The sequence below is a fragment of the Elephas maximus genome, chromosome 9, assembly GCF_024166365.1.
Source record: "Elephas maximus indicus isolate mEleMax1 chromosome 9, mEleMax1 primary haplotype, whole genome shotgun sequence".
In the NCBI taxonomy this organism is placed as follows: domain Eukaryota; kingdom Metazoa; phylum Chordata; class Mammalia; order Proboscidea; family Elephantidae; genus Elephas; species Elephas maximus.
Window position 1 is genome coordinate 88,511,034 of NC_064827.1, and position 23,148 is coordinate 88,534,181.

Consider the following 23,148-nt stretch of genomic DNA (forward strand, 5'->3'; position numbering starts at 1 on the left):
GTGGCATGACTTAAAATGAGAAGATACAGCTGCAAACATCCATGAATAATCAGAAAATGTAATGTACAAAGTATGAATCCGGGAAAATTGGAAGTCATCAAAAATGAAATGGACCACGTAAAGATCAATATCCTAGGCATTAGTGAGCTGACGTGGACTGGTATTGGCATTTTGAATTGGACAATCCTATATGCTGGGAATGAAAAACTGAAGAGGAATGGTGTTGCATTCATCATCAAAAATATTTCAAGATCTATCCTGAGGTACAATACTGTCAGTGATAGGATAATATCCACATACCAACAAGGAATACCAGTTAATATGAATATTATTCAAATTTATGCACCAACTACTCATGCCAAAGATAAGAAAACTGAAGGTTTTTACTAACTTCTGCAGTGTGAAATTGATCAAACTTGCAATCAAGATGCATTGATAATCACTGGAGATGGAAACTCAAAAGTTGGAAACAAAGAAGAGGGATTGGTAGTTGGAAAATATGGTGTTGGTGATAGAAATGAGGCCAGAGATTCCATGATAGACTTTTGCAAGATCAATGACTTCTTCACAGCAATGCCCTTTTTCAACAACATAAACGGTGACTATATGCGTGGACCTTGCCAGATGGAATACACAGGAATCAACTCGACTACATCTGTGGAAAGAGATTATGGAAGAGCTCAATATCATCAGTCAGAACAAGGCCAGAAGCCAATTGCAGAACAGAAATTGCTCATATACAAGTTGAAGTTGAAGTTGAAGCTGAAGAAAATTACAGCATGCCCACGGGAGCCAAAATATGACCTTGAGTATATCCCACCTGAATTCAGAGACCATCTTAAGAAACGATTTGATGGGTTGAACACTAATGACAGAAGAACAGATGAGTTGTGGGAGGATATCAAGGACATCATACATGAAGGAAGCAAAAAGGTCTTTAAAAAGATATGAAAGAAAGAAAAGGCCAAAATGGATGTCAGAAGAGACTGAAACTTGCTTTTGAATGTAGAGTAGCGAAAGTAATGGAAGAAATGATAAGGTAAAAGAGCTGAACAGATGATTTCAAAGGCCAGCTTGAGAAGACAAAATAAAGTATTATAAGAAATGTGCAAAGACCTGCAGTTAGAAAACCAGAAGGGAAGAATATGCTCAGCCCTTTTCAAGTTGAAAAAACTGAGGGAAAAATTCAAGGCTCCAGTTGCAATATTGAAGCATTCTATGGGGAAACTATTCAACTATGCAGGAAACATCAAAAGAAGATGGAAGGAATACACAGAATCACTGTACAAAAACAACTGATCAACATTCAAACATTTCAGGAGGTAGCATATTGTGATCAAGAACTGATGGTACTGAAGGAAGAAGTTCAAGCTGCACTGAAGGTGCTGGAAAAAAGCAAGGCTCCAGGAATTAATGGAATATCAACTGAATCAACTGGAATGCAGCACTGGAAGTGCTCACAGGTCTATGTCTAAACATTTGGAAGATAGCTAAGTGGCCAACCAACTGGAAAAAAAATCCATATTTGTGCCCAATCCAAAGAAAGGTGATCCAACAGAAAGCAGAAATTATCAAACGATATCACACACAAATAAAACTTTGCTGAAGATCATTAAAAAGTGGTTACAGCAGTATATTGACAGAGAACTGCCAGGAATTCAAGCCGGATTCAGAAGAGGACATGAAACAAGGGATAACATTGCTAATGTCGGATGGATCTTGGCTGAAAGCATTGAATAACAGAAAGATGTTTACCAGAGTTTTGTTGACTACGCAAAGCATTTGACTGTGTGGATCTTCACAAATTATGAATAACACTTCGATGAATGGGAATTCCAGGACACTTAATTGTGCTCATGGGGAACCTGTGCATAGACCAAGAGCCAGTTGTTTGAACTGAACAAGGGGATACGGAATGGTTTAAAGTCAAAAAAGATAGGTGTCAGGATTGCATCCTTTTACTAAACTTATTTTATCTGTATGCTGAGCAAATAATCTGAGAAACTGGACTATATGAAGAACACAGCATCAGAGGCTAAGAGAAGTCTCTTTAACAACCTGTGATATGCAGATGACACAACCTTGCTTGCTGAAAATGAAGAGGACTTGAAGCACTTACTAATAAAGATCAAAAACTAAAGCCTTCAGTATGGATTACATCTCATCATAAAGAAAACAGAAATCCTCACAACTGGGCCAATAAGCAACATCATGATAAATGGAGAAAAGATTGAAATTGTGGAAGATTTCATTTTACTTGGGCCCACAATTAACATGCGTGGAAGCATCAGTCAAGATATCAAATGACGTATTGCATTGGACAAAAAGTGTTAAAAAGCAAAGATGTCGCTTTGAGGAGTAAGGTACATCTGACCCTAGCCATGCTATTTTCAATTTCTTCATATGCATTTAAAAGGTGTACAATGAATAAGGAACACAGAAGAAGAATTAATGACTTTGAATTATGGTGTTGGTGAAGAATATTGAATATACTATGGCCTTCCAGAAGAATGAGCACATCCATCGGGGAAGAAGTACAACCAGAGTGCTCCTCAGACGCAAGGATGGCGAGACTTCATCTCATGTACTTTGGATATGCTATCAGGAGTCACCTGTCCCTGGAGAAGAACATCATGCTTGGTAAAATAGAGGGTCATCAAAAAAGAGGAAGACCCACAATGAGATGGACTGACGCAGTGACTGCAACAATGGGCTCACGCATAACAAAGATTGTGAGGATGGCAGGGGGTTGGGCAGTGTTTTGTTCTATTGTATATCGGTCGCTATGAGTCAGAACCAATTCGATGGCACCTAACAAGAGAGCAACATGGTTCAGAGTATGGTCCCTGGAACCAGATCAATTAGCTTTGTACGCTGGCACTGCCACTGTTGGTTTGTGGCCTTGAACAAGTTTTCTAATAGGATTAGTTGGTGTGCACTGAGTGTTTACTTTGTGCCAGGCAGGTATTAGGTAACTCGTCCAATGTCCCATAATTGGTTAGTGATAGAGACAAGGCTTGAGCTCAGGCAGATTAACTCCAAAGTCTGAACTCTTCAAGACTATGATATTCTGCCATGATTTTGTTTTAGTTTTCTCATCTTCAAAACGTGAATAATAATAATACCTTCTCATGGCAAGAAGTGTAATGTGTGAGAAGGATGTTAATATATTATCTACATAATATAAGTGTTATTTTTCCCTTGACATTGAATGTTCTTTTTTTTTTTTTTTCAGTTATCCTCGGAATTGTTTTTTTAAGAAATTTATTATTTTTTATAAAAATAACCCTGTAGTTAGCCATAACAACAAAAACATTTTTTGTAAGCCCAGTTTACATGCATCAATATTCCTACAAGGCAAAAACTCTATGCTAATATACTTTTTGAACCTTCTAATGCCCTTGGGCCAGAGCTGTCATTATTACCCAATTACAATGATGCTTTGAATCACGTGGTTTTGTCTACACACGCTACAAGCACTAGCTGTTGTTTTCCTTGCTGCTGGTGTTTTTATAGTTTCTGATTTTGTCAAGTTTTCTGGTGTTTTAGCCACAATATTGTGGTAATTAGTATCTGTGAACCTATATAACTTTTTGAGAATGAAATAGTAATTAAAGGAAACAAAGGAGTGATATACAGGAATTACTGTTTACAAGTAACATTAGTACCAAAAACATTACTATCGATTCTGTATGGTCTCGTACAGGGACGGCAGGTGATACCATGAGTTATGTCACTAGGTGACACCTACCTTAATGATGCTGACTATTGTTTGACTTAAAGGTGATTTTTAGGAGCACAGTCTCTTCAAGGCTCAAGGTTCAAAATGACATCTAAGGGCAAACTGGTTGTAAATCTTCTAAGGGAGATTTGTTCATTTTTTGGTCAGTCCATGGTATATTCAAAACTCTTTGCCAACACCACAATTCAAAGGTGTCAATTCTTCTTCAGTCTTCCTTATTCATTGTCCAGCTTTCACATGCATATGATGCGATTGAAAATACCATGGCTTGGGTCAGGCACACCTTAGTCTTCAAGGCGACGTCTTTGCTCTTCAACACTTGCAGCAGATTTTCCCAATGCAGTGTGTCTTTGGGTTTCTTGACTGCTGCTTCCATGGGTGTTGCTTGTGGATCCAAGTAAAATCAAATCCTTGACAACTTCAGTCTTTTCTCTGTTTATCATGATGCACATTGGTCCAGTTTTCTTTATGTTGAGGTGGAATCCAAAATGAAGGCTGTGGTCTTGGATCTTCACTAGTAATTGCTTCAAGTCCTTTTCGCTTTCAGCAAGGAAGGTTGTGTCATCTGCATAATGCAGATTGTTAACGAGGCTTCCTCCAATCCTGATGCCCCGTTCTTCCTCATACAGTCCAGCTTCTCGGATTATTTGCTCAGCATACAGATTGAATAGGTATGGTGAAAGAATACAACCCTGACGCACACCTTGCCTGACTTTAAACCAGTCAGTATTCCCTTGGTCTGTCTGAACAACCGCCTCTTGATCAATGTAAAGGTTCCTTATGAGCACAATTAAGTGTTCTGGAGTTCCCATTCTTCACAATGATACCCATAATTTGTTATGGTCTACACAGTCGAATGCCTTTGCATAGTCAATAAAACACAGGTAAGCATCCTTCTGGCATTCTCTGCTTTCAGCCAGGATCCCTCCATCTGACATCAGCAATGATAACCCTAGTTCCACCTCCTCTTCCGAAACCAGCCTGAATTTCCAGCAGTTCTCTGTTGATATACTGCTGCAGCCATTTTTGAATGATCTTCAGCAAAATTTTACTTGTGTGTGCATGACAACTTGAAAGGAATGGTGTTGCATTCATTGTCGAAAAGAACATTTCAAGAGCTATCCTGAAGTACAATGCTGTCAGTGAGAGGATAATATCCATAGGTCTACAAGGAAGACCAATTAGTACAATTATTATTCAAATTTACGCACCAACCACTAGGGCTAAAGATGAAGAAATCGAGGATTTTTATCAGCTGCTGCAGTCTGAAATTGATTGAACATGCAATCAAGATGCATTGATAATTATTCGTGATTAGAATGCAAAAGTTGGGAACAAAGAAGAAGGATCCGTGGTTGGAAAATATGGCCTTGGTGATGGAAACAATGCCAGAGATCGAATGATAGAATTTTGTAAGACCAACGACTTCTTCATTGCAAATACCTTCTTTCACCAACATAAACAGCGACTATACATAAGGACCTCACCAGATGGAACACACAGAAATCAAATTGACTACATCTGTGGAAAGAGATGATGGAAAAGCTCAATATCATCAGTCAGAACAAGGCCAGGGGCCGACTGTGGAACAGACCATCAATTGCTCATACGCAAGTTCAAGCTGAAACTGAAGAAAATCAGAGCAAGTCCACAAGAGCCAAAATATAACCTTGAGTGTATCTTGCCTGAATTTAGAGACCATCTGAAGAATAGATTTGATGCATTGAACACTAGTGCCCGAAGACCAGACGAGTTGGGGAATGATATCAAGGACATCATCCGTGAAGTAAGCAAGAGGTCATTGAAAAGACAGGAAAGAAAAAAAGACCAAGATGGATGTCAGAGGAGACTCTGAAACTTGCTCTTGAACATCGAGCAGCTAAAGCAAAAGGAAGAATTGATGAAGTCAAAGAACTGAAAGAAGATTTCAGTGGGCGGCTTGAGAAGATAAAGGATTATAATGACATGTGCAAAGAGCTGGAGATGGAAAACCAAAAGGGAAAAACAAGCTCAGCCTTTCGCAAGCTGAAAGAACTGAAGAAAAAGTTCAAGCCCAGAGTAGCAATAGTGAAGGATTCTGTGTGGAAAATATTAAACCACGCAGGAAGCATCAAAAGAAGATGGAAGGAATAACACAGAGTCATTATACCAAAAAGGGTTAGTCAATGTTCAACCATTTCAAGAAGTAGCATATGATCAGGAATGGATGGTACTGAAGGAAGAAGTCCAAGGTGCCCTGAAGGCACTGGCAAAACACAAGGCTCCAGGAATTGACAGAATATCAACTGAGATGTTTCAACAAACAGATGCAGCGCTGTAGGTGCTCAGTCGTCTATGCCAAGAAATATGGCAGACAGCTTCCCGGCCAACTAACTGGAAGAGATCCATATTTATGCCTATTCCCAAGAAAGGTGATCCAACTGAATGTGGAAATTATGCAACAACAAAGATGGCGTAGGACCCGGCAATGTTTAATTCTGTTATACACGGAAGCTCGCCGTGGGCTGGAGCCTACTCCACAGCAACTAACCACAACAGTGTAAGTAGCTCAGTGATTGTTAAACTTGAAAGTGCGTCGGAATTACCTGGAGGGCTTGTTAAAGCACAACATGCTGGGCCCATCTTAGCGTTTCTGACTTGGTCAGTCTGAACTGGCGCTTGAGAATTTGCATTTCTAAAAGGTTTCCAGGTGATGTAGATTTGCTAATAGACTATTTAGAGAACTTCTGCGCTCGGCTCCAGGTGATTGCACCTTGAGGAAATGGATTCCAGAGCTGCTTCAGCGGTTCTGAAAGCTGACTACTCATTAGAATTGCCTGAGGCACTTTTAAAGTATGTCGTTGTTGTTGTTGCCAGATGCCTTCAGGTCCTTTCCGACTTATAGCTACCCTGTGTGGAACAGAAGCAAACACTGCCCAGTCCTGCATCTTCCTCACAATCACGGCCGTCTGAGCCCACCATTGCAGCCACTATCTCAATCCAGCTCACGGAAGGGCTTCTTCTGTTTGTCTGACCCTCTACTTTACCATCCATGATGTCCTTCTCCAGGGACTGGTGCCTCCCGACAACGGGTCCAAAGTACGTGAGATGAAGTTTCACCGTCGTTGCTTCTGAGAAACATTCTGGCTGACTCCTTACACGACAGATCCGACTTCCTCCTGGTAGTCCGTGATATACTCAATATTCTTCGCGAACACCATAATTCAAAGACATTAATTCGTCATCTGTCTTCCTTAGTCATTGTCCAGCTTTCTCATGGATATGAGGCCATTAAAAATACCATGGATTGGGTAAGGCACACCTTAGTCCTCAAAGGGACGTATTTGTTTTTTAACACTTTAAAGAGATATTTTGCAGCAGATTTGCCCAATGTAATATGTCATGTCATATTCCCCCTTAATAATAGGTTTAATTTTCCAAGTCTTTAAACTTACGTAAATGAAGTCATACATACTTTTCTCTGACTTGCTTTTTTCACTCATCATGCTATTTCTGAGATTCATTCATATTGATATGTATGGCTCTACTGCAGCTTTTTAAATTTTATTTCATTTTAGGTGAAAGTTTACAGTGCAAATTAGTTTTCATTCAAAAATTTACACACAAATTGTGTTGTGACATTGATTGCAATCCCTGCAATGTGTCAGCACTCTCCCCCTTTCCACCCTGGGTTCCCCGTGTCCATTCCTTCAATTTTCCTGTCCCTTTCTGCCTTCTCATCTTTGATGTGGGCAGGTGTTGTCCATTTGTTCTCGAATACTCAATTGAACTATGAAGCATGTTCTCCTTATGTATTGTTGTTGGTTTTATAGGCCTGTCTAATCTTTGGCTGAAAGGTGGACTTTGGGAGTGGCTTCAAATCTGCATTAGCAGAAGGTATGAATGGGGCCGTAATCTCAAGGGTTCCTCCAGTATCTGTCAGACCAGTACATCTAGTCTTTTTTTGTGAATTTGAATTTTGTTTTAATTTTTCTACCACTCTGTCTGGGACCCTCTATTGTGATCCCTGTGAGAGTGCTCAGTGGTGGTAGCCAGGCACCATCTAGTTCTTCTGGGCTCAGGCTGGTGGGGATTGTGGTTCATACGGTCCATTAATCCTTTGCACTAATATTTTTCTTGTGTCTTTGGTTTTATTCATTCTCCTTTGCTCCAAACATGATAGAACCAAATCATTTATATTAAATAACCTCTCAAAAGCTTTTAAGACCGTAAACACTACTCAACAAAGTAGAATGCAGAACATTTTCTTTCTGAACTCTGTTATGCCAGTTGACCTAGATGTCCTCCGAGACCATGGTCCCCAGCCCTCAGCTCCAGGAACTCAATCCCTCAAGGTATTTGAATGTGTCCAGGGCACTTCTATGACTTTGCCTTAATCAAATTGTGCTGCCTTCCCCTGTATCGTGTGTTGTCTTTCCTGTCACCTAATTTGTCTAATATCTAGTTAGTGATTTCCCCTCCCCACCCCTCCTTTCCCTCGTAATCATCAAAGAGTGTTCCTTTTCTATGCGCAAACCTTTTCTTGGGTTTTTATAATAGTGGTCTCATGCAGTATTAGTCCTTTCGTGAATGACTGATTTTACTCAGCAAAGTGCTCTCCAGTTTCATCCATGTTGTGAGATGTTTCTTGAATTCATCGTTTCCTCTAGGATCTCAAATTTATTGGAGTACAATTTTTATTCTGTTATGATCCTTTTTATTTCAGTTGGGTCTGTTGTAATGGCCTCCAACTCATTTCTTAATTGGGTTATTTGATTCCTTTCCTGTTTTTCTTTTGTCACTTTGGCCAATGAGTTGTCAATTTTGTTGATCTTTTCAAAGAACCAGCTTCTGGTCTTGTTGATCCTTTCTATTGTTTTTCTGTACTATATTTCTTTTTTTTCTGATCTAATTTTTATTATTTCCTTTCTTCTGGTGGCTGTGGACTTCTTTTGCTCTTCTCTTTCTATTTGTTCAAGTCCTAGGGCTAACATTTTTATTTGGGACTGCTCTTCTTTTTTGATGTATATTTATTGCTATAAATTCTCCTCTGAGCACTGCCCTTTATGTGTCCTGAAGATTTTGGATGATATATTTTCATTCCTGTTTGATTCCAGAAATTTTTTTTTCCTTCTTTGATCTGTTCTATTTCCCAGTTGTTCATAAGCAATGTTACTCAATTTCCATGCATTTGATTTTTTTTCTAGTTCTTCCCACTGTTGATTTCTACTTTTATGCCATTGTGATCACAGAGAATGTTCTGTATTATTTTGATGTTTAGATTCTATTGAGGGTTTCTTTGTGGTCTAAAATGTGGTCTATTCTGGAGAATGTTCCATGTATGTTGGAAAAGAATGTATACTTTGCTGCTGTTGGGTGGACTGTTCTATACATGTCTATGAGGTGGCATTGGTTGGTTTTGTACTTTAGATTTTCTGTAGCTTTGTTGAGTTTCTTTCTAGATAAACTGTCCTTTATTGAGAATGGTATGTTGAAGTCTCCTACTATTATTGTGAAACTGTCTAGTTCTCTTTTCAGAGCTATTAGAGTTTGTTTTATGTATTTTGGAGCCCCGTCCTTGGGTATGTAGATATTTATTAAGGTATGTCTTCTTGGTGAGTTGTCTTTTAATCGTTATATAATGTCCCTCCTTGTCTAATGTGTGTCTCTTACAGACAGTATATTGATAGGTCATGCTTTTTACCCATTCTGCAACTCTCTATCTTTTTACAGGCGCATTTAAACCATTTATATTCAGCGGGATTATTAATAGATATGAGTTTATTACTGTGATATTATTGTGCTTTTCTTTGTTTTGTGATGCTGCTGAAGTTTTCTTTGTTCCTCTTCTTTGCTGTGCTGAGTTTCTTTTGTTTATGGGTTTTCTTTTCTTTCATTATTATAGATTTAGCATTTACTGAGATTTTATGTTTTTCTTCTTTTTTATTCTGATGCGTAGTTTGCTAAGTTTTTTTTGTGGTTACCTGGAAATTTACCCTTATCTTCCTCAGTTTGCACCAGTCTTTTATTACTTGATATCACCTTGACTTCCTCTCCATTTGAAAGTTTTATACCTACACCATTTGTTCCCCGCTTCTATTGTTTTAACATTGGCATCATTTACAGATTGATGTCTCTGGTTCCCTGTTTTAAGCCTTTTAGCTTCGCTTTATTACTGAAAATTCTTTACCTAGGTTGGTATCTAGCTGATACTGTTCTGTGTCCTAGACTCCAGTGTTGTCTGATGTTGGTTCTCTAACTGGAGGATTCCTTTTAATATTTCTTGTACGCTTTGTTTTGTTTTTATGAATTTCCTTTATTTCTGTTTATCTGCTAATGTCCTATTTTGCCATCGTTTTTGAGTAAGAGTTTTGCAAGATATATTATTCTTGGTCAGCAGTTTTATTTTTTCTAAGTTTTATATATGTCATCTCATTGCCTTCTTGCCTGCATGATTTCTACTGAATAATCAGAGTTTAGACTTCTTGTTTCCCCTTCGTAAGTGACTTTTCTTTTTTCTCGAGCTACTGTCAAGATTCTGTCTTTGTCTTTGGCAAATGTGATTATGTCTTGGTGACTTTCTTTTGGAATTTATCCTATATGAGATTCATCGAGCTTCTTGGATGGTCAATTTTTTGTGTTTTATGATACTTGGAAAATTTTCTGCCAGCAAATCTTCAACAATCTTGTTCTGGAACTCCAATCATGCACAAGTTTTTGCTCTTGATTGTGTCTCACACAATTCTTAGGTTTTCTTCTCATTTGATTTCTTGACTGCTGCTTTCATGGGCATTGATTGTAGATCCAAGTAAAATGAAATCCTTGACAGCTTCGATCTTTTCTTCATTTATCATGATGTTGCTTATTGGCCCAGTTGTGAGGATTTTTGTTTTCTTTGTGTTGAGGTGTAGTCCATACTGAAATCTGTAGTCTTTGATCTTCATCAGTGAGTGCTTCAAGTTCTCTTTGCATTTAGCAAGTAAGATTGTGTCATCTGTAGGTAGTTAATGAGTCTTCCTCCAAACCTGATGCCACATTCTTCTTCATATAGTCCAGCTTCTCAGGTTCTTTGCTCAGCATACAGATAGAATAATTATGGTGAAAGGATACAACCCTGATGCACACCTTTGAAAGCAAACTGTCCTCAAATCACTCGTATTGAATCAGAATCTCTGTTTTATTTCTTTTTAATTTCCCTAGGTGATTCCAGTGGCTTAAATGCACCTGTAAAAAGGCAGAGAGTGGCAGAATGGGTAAAAAAGCATGACCCATCAATATACTATCTGCACACCTTAGAAACAGAGTTAAATGTATTAGACAGGCTGGCTAAAAACCACTGTTTGGGTCATCTGATATTTAAGAAGTTAAAATATGGATTTTTGTGTAAATTTTTTTTATTTGTATAACATTGCAGGATATATATATATACACGTATATGCACATATACACTCCCAAGTTTGCCAATCAAGGTAGATGAATAGGTGTGACATTTAGCTTTGGTACACATTAGTTGCCATTGATTTGATTCCAACTCATAGCAACTCATGTGTACAGAGAACTAACTGTTCCATAGGATTTTTAAAGCTGCTGCCTTTTGGAAGTAGATCACCAGGCCTGTCTTCCAAGGTGCCGCTGTCAACCTTTGAACTGTCAACCTTTTGGTCAGTAGTGAAGCAGTTAACTTTTTGCACCACCGAGAGACTCCGAGGCACACAATAGGTAGCTGAAATGTAAGAGCAGAGCCTGGAAGATAAATTTAAGTTGTGGTCACACTCTGGATATGTGTGTGTAACTTTAAGTCATAGGAACAAATTGAAGAAAGCAAATGCAAACCACTGTTTGATATTGTCCAATTAAAATGATTAATTAAAAAATTAATAGCTTTTACAGACATTATTATTACTGCATTTTATATTTCAAGTATAATATGTATTTATGCATACTCATAGTATATTCAAGATGTAAAGCACCTGAAGAGTTTTTCATTCCAAGGTACAAATAGGAAGCTTCCCTTATTTGAACATGGATGTTCTGATATTCATCATAATTTTGAATGATACCCACAATGAGCACGGTCAATGTCAGAACATACTTCTGGCATCCCTGAACTTGTGCTTTCATTGATTAGTATATTGATTTCCTATTGTTACTGTGACAAACAACACAAACTTGGTGGTTTAAAACAACACACATTTATTGCATTACAGTTCTGGAGGTTGGAGGTCCAAAATTAATTTCACTGGCCAAAATCCAGAGGTGGGTAGGCCATGCTCTCTCCTACAGGAGAATTCTTTTCTTTTCAGTTTCCAGCTTTTAGAGCTGTATTCCTTGTGTTCTTTGGCTCTTAGCCCCTTCTTCCATCTTCAAAGTCAGTAACATAGCATCTTGCTTCAGTGGTCACTTTACCTTCATCTTCTGAAGTCAAACCTCCTTCCTTCTGCCTTCCTAAGGACACTTATGATTGCATTAGAGGCCACTCAGATAATCCAGGATAATCTCTTCATCTCAAAATTCCTTAATTTAAGCACATCTGCAAAGACTTTGCCAGATAAGCTAATATTCACAGGCTCCAGGGATATTTTTGGTAGCTTATTATTATATGCTGTGGTTAAGAGCTACAGCTGCTAACCAAAAGGTGAGCAGTTCAAATTTGCCAGCTGCTCCTTGAAAACCCTATAGTGCAGTTCTGCTCTGTCTTATGGGATATCTATAAGTTGAAATCTACTTGACAGCAGTGGGTTTGATTTTTTATTATATCTATTATGATTAAATACAAGATAACTGAGGGAATCAAAAGATTTTCGATCATGCACAAATTCAGGATGTCAGAAATGACACTGAAGTAGGAATTTTGGTATTTAGCTTTCCAAATGCTGAGGCCATGTTCAAAGTCAAATTGAAGATTTTCGCCAAACACTAAGGAAGAAGCTCAATTTCTTAACATCCCCTCTACACAGCACATGGGTTTATAACATTTTTTATTAATTAACAATGTATCAAAATTTTTTACCAAGTCCTTAAGTATTTTTCTTCAACCATTGTTGAATCTTAATAAATCTTCAATCTGTTATTTGCTGTTGTTTAACCAGGATTTATCTAACTGTTCAGTATTTTCCTATTTTATAAATAGTATCGTATTCAAGATAGTGGTCCATAACTTAAACATATTTGATTGTTTCCTTGAAATACACCCCTAGAAGTGGCATAACCAGGTCAAGGATTTGAACGATTTTATTATTTTGATACCATCTGCCAAGTGCTCCTAGTAACGCTATAAAAAAAACTCTGCTGATAAAAATTCTAACATGTTGCTGCTTATTTTACATTTACAATTTTATGTTTATTGGGGGATAATCGATCACCCCTCTGGGTGTGTTGGGGGTGGGGAATACTACTCCCTGAGAAACTTTCTTTACCAACAGCCATAGTTTCACTAATCTGCCAGACTGACTTGCACCTCTGAATTTCCTTTGTAAAAACAGTCCAACTGTATGATTTTGCTCATATCAAGTTCAAAATCAGGAAAAAGAACCTATGACATTAGAAGTTAGCATACTGGTAATTGGGGTGAGGAAGAAGGGGAAGGTGATTGGCAGGGTACAAAAAAGGGGCTGTGGGGTGCTGATATTGTTCTATTTCTTGACCTGAGTGTTGGTTATTTTGTTTTGTTCATTTTATGGCTATTTATTGAGATGTATACTTATGGTTTTTGCAGTTTTCTATACATGGTATATTTCCTTTGAAATAAAAAAAATAAAATAAAAAACAAGACGCACATATACACATTGGTACACTCATGTTAACCAATGCTCAATTTAGGGCACAATCTGCTTATTGGCAGTCAAGTCTCTTTGCTCCAAAACCTGATTACTCACTGGAACCTAGTATTTTAATTAGATAATTAACCGTTATTTAAACTGTTGAATTATTACGGGGGAAAGGAGAGAGCTATTTCTATGAAAACTAAACTGAAGTCTTCAGAAACAATACCATCAAGTTGCTAGGCACATTGCTGTCTAATATGCCTGTGAGACAGTTTTTAAAAAATAGGAAAATATGAAAATCTCAAAGTAGTCTACATTCACGTTGCCTCATAGATATCTTCTTCAGTGTCTTTAATTTCTGCTCTTGAAGGAAACAAACTGGAAATCATAGACAACTCAATGTGAGTGCTATTTATATAAGATTATTACAAAGTCCAAGCAGCAGACCCAGTTCCAAGAAATGGCCTGGGCCCATAGGTTTAGCAAAAACATATTCAGACTAAAATAATGATCTTAAATATGCTTTAATCTCCAAGAAGCAGTTGTTCAAACAGAACAAGGCTGTCTGAGTCATCTAGTGCTGCTATAACAGAAATACCATAAGTGGATGGCTTTAACAAAGAGAAATTTATTTTCTCCCAGTCTGGTAGGTTAGAAGTCCTAATTCAGGGCATCGGTTCCAGGGGAAGGCTTTCTCTCTCATCCGCTCTGGATGAAGGTCCTTGTCAACAATCTTCCCCTGGTTGAGGAGCTTCTCAGGTGCAGGGACCCTAGGTCCAAAGGACACCCTCTGCTCCTGGTGCTGCTTTTTTGGTGGTATGAGGTCCTCAACTCTCTGCCTTGCTTCCCTTTCTTTTTATCTCTTGAGAGATAAAAGGTGGTGCAGGCCACATCCCAGGGAAACTCCCTTTACATTGAATCAGAGATGTGACCTGGTAAGGCTGTTACAATCCCACTTTAATCCTCTTTAACATAAAATTGCAATCAGAAAATGGAGGACAATCACAGAATACTGGGAATAATGGCCTGACCATATTGATACACACATATCTGGGGGGACTTAATTCAATCCATGACAAAGGGGATACTGAGTGGTTTAAAATCAGGAAAGGTGTGCATCAAGGTTGTAGCCTTTCACCACACTTACTCAATCTGTATGCCGAGCAAAATAATACAAGAAGCTGAACTATATGAAGAAGAATGGGACAACAAGATTGGAGGAAGTCTCATTAACAACCTGCTATGTACAGACGACACAGCCTTCTTGCTGAAAGTGAAGAGGACTTGAAACACTTACTGATGACAATCAAACACTACAGCCTTCAGTATGGATTATACCTCAACATAAAGAAAGAAAAACTGCTCACAACTAGACCAATAAGCAACATCATGATAAACAGAGAAAATATCGAAATTGTCAAGGATTTCATTTTACTTGGATCCACAATCAACACCTGTGGAAGCAGTTGTCAATAAATCGAATGATATATTGCATTGAACAAGTCTGCTACAAATCACCTCTTTAAAGTGTTAAAAAGTAAAGATGTCACCTTGAGGAATAAATGCTCCTGACCTGACTGATGGTATTCTCAATCACCTCGTATCCATGCAAAAGCTGGACAGTGAACAAAGGAGACTGAAGAAGAATTGATGCCTTGGGATTATGGTGTTTGGCAAGGAATATTGAATGTACCATGGACTGGCAGAACAAACAAATTTGTCTTGGAGGAAGTACAGCCAGAATGCTCCTTAGAAGCAAGGATGGCAAGACTTTGTCTCACGTACTTTGGATATGTTATCAGGAGGAACCTGTCCTTGGAGAAAGACATCATGCTTGGTAAAGTAGAAGGTTAGCAAAAAAGAGGAAGACCCTCAGTAAGATGGACTGACACAGTGGCTGCAAAAATGCACTCAAACATAGCAAAGATTATGAGGCTGTCGCAGGACCAGGCAGTATGTTGTCCTGTTGTACATGGGGTCACAATGAGTTGGAATTGACTTGATGGCACCTAACAACAACAACATGCTTTAGTCTACTTTTCCTTTTAGTGTCTTTACTAATCAGTTAGTGTTCTGATTATATCAGATAAGAGGTACATCTGACACATTTTAGCATCACAAAACCAAAAACCCAAACCCACCACTGTAGAGTCGATTCCGACTCATAGTGATCCTATAGGACAGAATAGAGCTGCCCCATACGGTTTTCGGGGCTGTAAATCTTATCGGAAGTAGACTGTCTCATCTTTCTGCTGCGGAGCAGCAGGTGGGTTCGAACTGCCGACTTCTTCAGTTAGCAACCAAGCCCTTTAACCACTGTTCCTCCAGGGAGCCTTTAGTATCACAAGACAAGGAGAAAAACAATGATAGAATATGTGAAGAACAGGAGAAACCAGAGGTGAGGAAATTTTGCTGATTGGAGAAGAGCGGCAGATGAACAGTAGTTAGCCCACAAATAGACGTGTTCACATACTTGGCGTCCTCAAATTCTGCCTTCTACCTCCACCTTCGGCACTGACTTGCCAACCAAGCACGGATTCTCTTATCACGTACAAGATTCACTTCATCCAAAGTATTAAAACCCAAGTAGGGAGAAGAGCGACACAGTATCTTCTAAAGTTGTAGTGATTGCGTTCAAAGGGATATATCCATTGCTGGGTTAAAGAGCAGACAGACTAATCCAGCCATGTTTAATGTCACAGGGAAATAGAAGAGTACGAGGAGAGATAGAGGAGATATGACTGAGAGGGACAGAAACTCAACTTCAATAATTTACCGAGGACTTTGAAATCAGGAAAGGTTAAAAAAAAAAAAAAAAAGTTTTTTTTTTTTTTTTACATCAGTATACAAGTGGTTGTATTAACATATTTGAGTTATTTTTATCTCAGTTACTCATGTGGGTGGGAGAAGGTTAGTCCCCGTTATCTTTTCAGCGACTTGTGGTTGATTCACATCCTGGAGAAGTTCCTTGTGAAAATGAGAGAGTATTTCAACAACAGATAAAGTCATGGTCTATACGTTTCTTGGTAGGATGACAGCTTTCACCATCGAAGGGCTGGAAAATTTCACAGATTCAAGAGATGAATAAACTATTCTCTTATCTCTCTCTCTAAACACATGTGTGTGCATATATATAATATATATAAAATATAAATATACCATATATATATATATACACTCGTGTGTGTGTGTGTGGAATTTAGCTTGTCTTTAAGAACGAAAGGAACATTAAACATTCTTCACCTATTTAACCAATCACTTAACCAGCTGCCACCAATTCATGGTGACCCCATGTGTGTCAGAATGGAATGTGCTCCACAGGGTTTTCAATGGCTGATTTCTCAGAAGTAGATCGTCAGAATTTTTGTCTAAGGTGTCTGTGGGTGGACTTGAACTTTCAACATTTCAGTTATCAGTCGAGTGTGTTAACCATTTGTACCAACAATTTGTACCTCACCTATTACCCCAAGTTCAAGTTCCAGCCCTTTTATTGCTGCATAATGACTCTGGGTTACAATAAAAATAAACAACTCTTCATCAAATCTTCAAGCATGTGAACCGCTGTGACCCCTGTGCTCTCACAAAGTTTTTTTTCCCCTCTGTAAAGGAAGGGAAGCAATCAGATAAAGGCTTTAGCCCATGCAACTGTTCCTAGGAATATACTCCACGAATAAAGTTCTAGGGACAGGGTGACGCTTACCTCAAAAATTAAATCTCGGGAGGTCATAAAATCATGGTGGTTTGGGGCAGAAAGGCACCCCCTTCAGATGAAGCGAAGGTTAGGGAATTGCTGGTTCTCTAATCCCAGTGCCTCGCCTGTAAAAACTGCCTGGGAAATATTTGTTGAAACGAAATGGGCAGATGTGGTAACCTGTTCCCTAGGCTGTGCCTTTTGCCTGTGTTCAATAGTGCCTGGTGTAAGGAAATGGACTTGTCCTTCCATAATTACACAATAAAATGAGATCAAGGATGAGCATAGAGGGGCGAAACGACATGCCAATTGTATTACAAAGCCTTGAGCTTTCACTGCTTGGGCATCAAAAAGCTAGTGTTTAAATGCAGAAACAACAGTGAAGCTGGGAGGAGAAGAAAGCAGCAAAACACAGCTGTCTGGGCAGGGCCAAAGCATCACTCTGTGAGTTATGTAACAGGTGTTGTGTAATTGTGCATTTAACTCAACATTGTGCTGAGCAAAAGGACAAATACTGTATGAGCTCACTTATATAAAAAGACACACACACAAAAAAAGGCAAATGTACAGAGACCAAAGTTTATTAGTGGTTACGAGGGGCAGGAGGTAGGGGAAAAGGGGGAGTGTTGAAAAAATCACACTGATTAAGGGTAGGGTTGCACAACTGATTATTGTAACTGCTATCAATAAGTTGTACGCCTGTAAAAAGTTGAATTGGCAAAAGCTGTGTGATATGTTTACAACAGTGACAAAAAAAAAAAAGTGTAGCTGCTGATGCTGCTTATGTACAACCAAACACCTCATAGGATTCGGTTCCTTGGTTTGGATGTTTATGGTCATGGCTTCCTGGGATATCCCAATTAATTGGTGTAATGATGTATTTAGTGCTTCTATTCTACCCCCTAGCTTGTTGGCATGATGCCTGGGGTCTTAAAAGCTTTCAAGCGGCCATCCAAGTCACAATGGTTGGTCTCTATTCACCTGGAGCAACAGAAGAAGAAGGGGAGTCAGGAATAGGAGGAGGATATGAAATACGTGGCTAATTGCGTCCATGAACAACTGCCCCCTTTACCATGAGGGCAGAACTGGGTGGTGCCTGGCTATCTTGACCATTTGGTCAAAGATCCCATAGGAGAATCCTGATCAAGAAGGGACAAAATGTAGAACAGAATTTCAAATCCTTGTAGACTCTCGAATTTCTGGTTAAATGGAGGGTGGATGAACCCCTGAAACTATTGCCCTGAGATAATCTTTAAACCTTAAACCAAAAATATACCCTGAAGCCAAAACACATTTTTGAAAGAGAAAAAAACTAGATTGTCAGAGAGTAAGAGAAAAGGAAAGAAAAGAAAGAAAGAGAGGAAGGAAGGAAGAAGGGAAGGAGAGAGGGATGGAGGGAGGGAAAGAGAGTGAGAAAGAAAGAAAGAAGCTGCAGTAGAAATAACATGGAAGTTTCTAGCAGGCCTTCATGCATGAGACACAGGAGAATCAAGAACCTGGGGATGGCATTGCCTTAGAATCTAGGGCGGTTGGCAAACTACAGGCCATGGGACAAATCTGGCTTGCTACCTGTTTTTGCAAATAAATGCTTATCAGAACATGCCTATACCCATTCATTAACCTATTGTCTATAATTTCATTCACGCTACTGCTGCAGAGTCCAGTAGTTGTATTAGGGACCATTTGGCCCAGAAACCAGAAAAATTTATTATTTGTCCATTTATAGAAAATGTTTGCCAACCCCTGCCTTAAATGAATAAAAGATTAAACTTGAGTACTCGTGAGGGTGACTATTCACTTAGAGACCCAAAGCAGCCAATTCTTGGTCCTACTGGGGAATTCTATCATGGAGATGAGGGCAAGGAGAATAAATAGGAATAAGAACCAGAATTTGGAGTCAGAATGGCCTGAGGTCAAATTCTGGTCTTGCACTGACTAGTTCTGTGATTATGAACAACTTCTTTACCCTCCTCACATCTGTAAACTGGGGGTCCCAGGTGAGGATGGACGGAAAAGTCAGGCCCCTGCACCTGAGTTGGAGTAACTATTCAATAAATCTTAGTTCCCCTATTTAAATCCACTATTCAGTGGAGCTGGGTATTTTCACTGGGGGAAAAAATGCTATTCTTAATAAACAGAGTTAAGAGCATCCAAAGTTTTTTTGGCTTTGTTTTCATCTTGTTCCCATTGTACCCTTTTACTTCAATGCAGTAAAAAAAAAAAAAATATTGCACATAAAATGAGAGTAATGTAGTTAAAATTTTTTTCTTTTTTTTTTTTTTTAATGTTCCCAGCTTGAAGCATTCATTTTAAGAATTTGTATCATTTGGGAATTCTGTTGAAACGCGTTCTTTGTACAGTTGCCTATATCAATAGCAACAAATACAGGCAAATTCCGTAACGAGATGACGAGTTTTAACAGATGCTAATTGTGGTGGTTTTGTATGACAGAGCACCTCCGAGTACCCTGGAAATCCTATTGACAGTTGTTATAAAATAAGATATAAAATAAAATTAATTTAGAGCTTCTGAAATCACAGTAGGTCTGCTTATCTAGCACTGAAATATGCTTCATTGATCTGACTTTTTTTTTTAAGCTGACTTGGGGTAGGGTCTAGAAAGAGGGCCTTTCTTCCCCAGGCAACACCCTGGCCAAGGTCCTGTCTTCATCAGCTTCTTCTGAGAACAAGTGCCCTTTTAGTCTTTTTTAGTCCTTATAGTCTCAGATTCCAAGTCTGTCAGAGAATGGAAAGTTACATAGTAGCATGAAAAGACAAAATGAAATAAAATAACAATAATAATAACTGGCCTTAGAGGCCAGTGCAGCTGTGCAGCATACCCTTATGGCAGGATTTAGCTTTGTAAATTAATTTGTCTGCAAATAGTGCAGTGTCTCCAGGTGCAGTGTCAGTGCTACAGCGCTGGTTTCTTAAAGGTTTAAGTTTAAAGTCAAAGGCTTCCTGCCCTAGGTGTTACAAATAAGCAGTGTCCTTTGCTTTTAGCTCTTAAGTTTGTTCATCCAATCATATCCCAGTATGCAAATTAACCATAGCCTGTTGAGATAAAAAGGAACAAATAAAGCCAAATGCTCCATCAGGACAAATCTCTGAGCCTGTCACCTGTATTCCAGGAACCTGACCAGAAATGCTGTCCTCAGACGTGCCTGACTTACCTGCCCCACTCACCAATTTGAAGATTCAGTACACCAAGGTAAGTGCACTTTACATTTGCTGCTTTGCCTAGGGTTTATGAAAACTACATTTATTTAAAGCATCAAAGGTCAGTTTAAGTAAACTTGTACAGAAAAACCTTTGGAAATACAGAAATGAAAGGCTTACAAAATGCAGGTCTAGGTTTTGTGTTTTGCTCAAATAGTGAATTGTAATCATATCAGACAACTTCTCATGAATTCATTTCTTAAAATGTTTCCAAGTGATAGGAATTCTTTTCTGAGTTGAAGGTTCTAGTGCAGGGCTCAGTGGATTTTACTAAGCAGTTCTATTAACTTCGGTGTAGCCTGGGGAACATGTTTGACTAGAGAGGCAAATATTTAATTCATTTGAAAGAGCCACACAAGTAGGAAATAATAAAAAAGAAGAAACACAGCATGCTGAAATAACATGACTTTGTTAGATGCATAATTAAAACTAGCATCAAAATAGAATGACCTAAGTCTGATAATTGGATGAAAGCTTCTGTTTCCAAAAACCTCAAATGAACTCAAATCATTTAGTGCATTTTGGGAAAGAAAGCATTCTTATTTAGTTCTTCAGATACCTTTGTTTCCATTGGGTGCAGATGGTGTCATTGTTAACAGATAAATATTTACAGAGACAAGAACAGGAACCAGGTCCACACTTGCAAATCCACAGCTAGAGAGAACTAGGAAATGGATCCTGCTTGAGGCGTTCTGAGATTATCTCTGAACTTTGTCTCTTTCTCATTGTTACATGTCTGCCTTCCTGCCAGAATCTAGAACACACACACACACACACACACACACAGACACAGACACACACAGACAGACAGACACACACACACACACACAAATGTAGCCAGAGTCACTTTATCAAAGTTAGCTTTACGGTGTGATGCAGGAGGCAAGGTAAGACATGAACTGTTGCAACTCAGGAGAGAGCCGTTTTGCTTTCTGAATTAAAAAAAAAAAAAAGCAATGAAAAATCAGGAGCCTTAGGGTTTAATGGTAAAGGAGAAGTCCCCAGTGCTATTTACTCTTTTCCTTACTTGAAAGTGTGGCTGGTTTTGAAAACCTAAGGTCTGTTATATCTTCATTTTCATAAGTGCAGCGAATGTGGAAGTTATTCAGCTGACAGGCTGTTTTCCTCAGGAAAGTGTCAGCAGAGATCAGATTGTGCCTTTAACATGACTGACCAGAGCTATAACGTTTATACAGAGGAATGCTATAAGGTTTATTAGAGGAATGTTTTTCCACTTAATTTGGTTACAAACAGGAACATGAAAAATGAGGTGAGTCCGTACTTCCAAACAAGGAACACTTGGCAAAGGTGTGCCCAAAAGATGACAAGACTCCAGTCTCCCCCACTTGCTTACCCAAGGGTTGTCCTTCATAAGAAATGACAATTTAAAGTACAAACATTTAAATAACATACAAAGATCAAAATTGCTGGCAATGGTTGGATTACTGCATTACTATTATTACGGAGAGTCTTTTTTGGGGGGAGGTTATACTGCGTGGGAAGATCTTTGGTAGACTGGACATCACTGTTTTAAAAAATGTGGCTTTGCAGAAGCTTACAACATCTCCTTGCTTGTGCATCTAAGGCACCTTTAATGGGAATATATTTTCTGCTGAATTAAGCCTCATTTAATATTTATTAAGCATGTAATGAACAGTACTAGACAAATAAGATAGTCCTTAAAATTTCACAGGCACATGAATAATGTGGTCCTTTTACACAGAGAGATGTTTTCCAGTTTGAAATCTCCTGTCCACTCAAAAGTCATTGCCCAAGAATGCCCCTCTAGGGAAACTGACTCGCCAAAGTGTTCAAAAGAAGGCAAGATTCAAAGAGCAGGCATTTGCTCTTGATTTTAAGGATACTTCTGGGTAAAAAGACCCAGTGCAAGTCAGTGAATTTTTACTGCTCACATATCTATATAAATGTTTTGCTCAGATAGCGTTTTATTGTTTGATTTGTTGGCTTCAGCATTTTCACACTTGGAAGGTCACCAGTTATTTATGTAATTAAATCTAAATGGTTGAGCTTTTTCAGATGTCAGGCGCTTTGCATTTTCTCTTTACTGTGTCCCACCAAAAGAATTGCTGTGAACTTGCACTTGCAAGACGAGTTGGAAAAGTGATGGTTATTAACTGAGTTTCCTGGTTGCAAACCAAGCAAGCAAGGATTTTAGAGTGTCTAAGAAATTCCCATTTCTGGTCACCCCCTAAACTAAATCCTAAATTATTTTTCTCTTTTTATTTTAATGTCATTCTTTATTTTTGCTAGAACACAGTTGGTGGACAATGGGGCAGGAAGAGACAAGCAGGATTGAGTAAAAAAAAAAAAAAAAAAAAATATATATATATATATATATTACAATGGGGTAGAAGAGCTACAGGTTCTCAACTTTAAACTGCTTTTCACCCAAACAAAAGAAGTCATTGGTGCTTTCCTTGGTGTGACTTATTCTCTAGTACTGTCTCATTATTTCTTTATTGGAGTGGATAAAACAGAGATCAAAGTTTTAATACACTTTCTAAAATGATACTAGAGTTTTTGACATTTAAAGGCTCAGTGACATCATTATAATCAAGGACGGATTACCCACTAAGCAAGGTATGCGTAGGTTTACTTGTCTTTATTTACTAATCTGTAGTGCGTAATTTCACATGGATTTCACCGCATTTTTCATGTGAAGAACAGGTGAATTTGTGCACTACAGATTAGTAAGTAAGCACAAGAAAATTTGTGCGTACCTCGCTTGTTGGT

At 38.5% G+C, this 23,148-nt stretch overlaps 1 protein-coding gene across 2 annotated transcripts in view; it reads left to right on the forward strand.

Annotated features, from left to right (window-relative positions):
- The window catches only part of LOC126083321 (aldehyde dehydrogenase 1A1-like), a 276,725-nt gene that overhangs the window by 192,634 nt on the left and 60,943 nt on the right, over positions 1–23,148 (forward strand). Inside the window, exons 1-2 of one of the 2 annotated variants that reach the window (XM_049896933.1) lie at positions 6,647–7,032; positions 20,307–20,386. The exons of the other annotated variant lie outside the window; for it this stretch is intronic. Coding sequence (XP_049752890.1) covers positions 20,321–20,386 — 66 coding nt within the window. The 5' untranslated portion in view covers positions 6,647–7,032; positions 20,307–20,320. Of the gene's footprint in view, positions 1–6,646; positions 7,033–20,306; positions 20,387–23,148 lie in introns of those variants that run through there. 2 annotated transcript variants of the gene reach the window in all.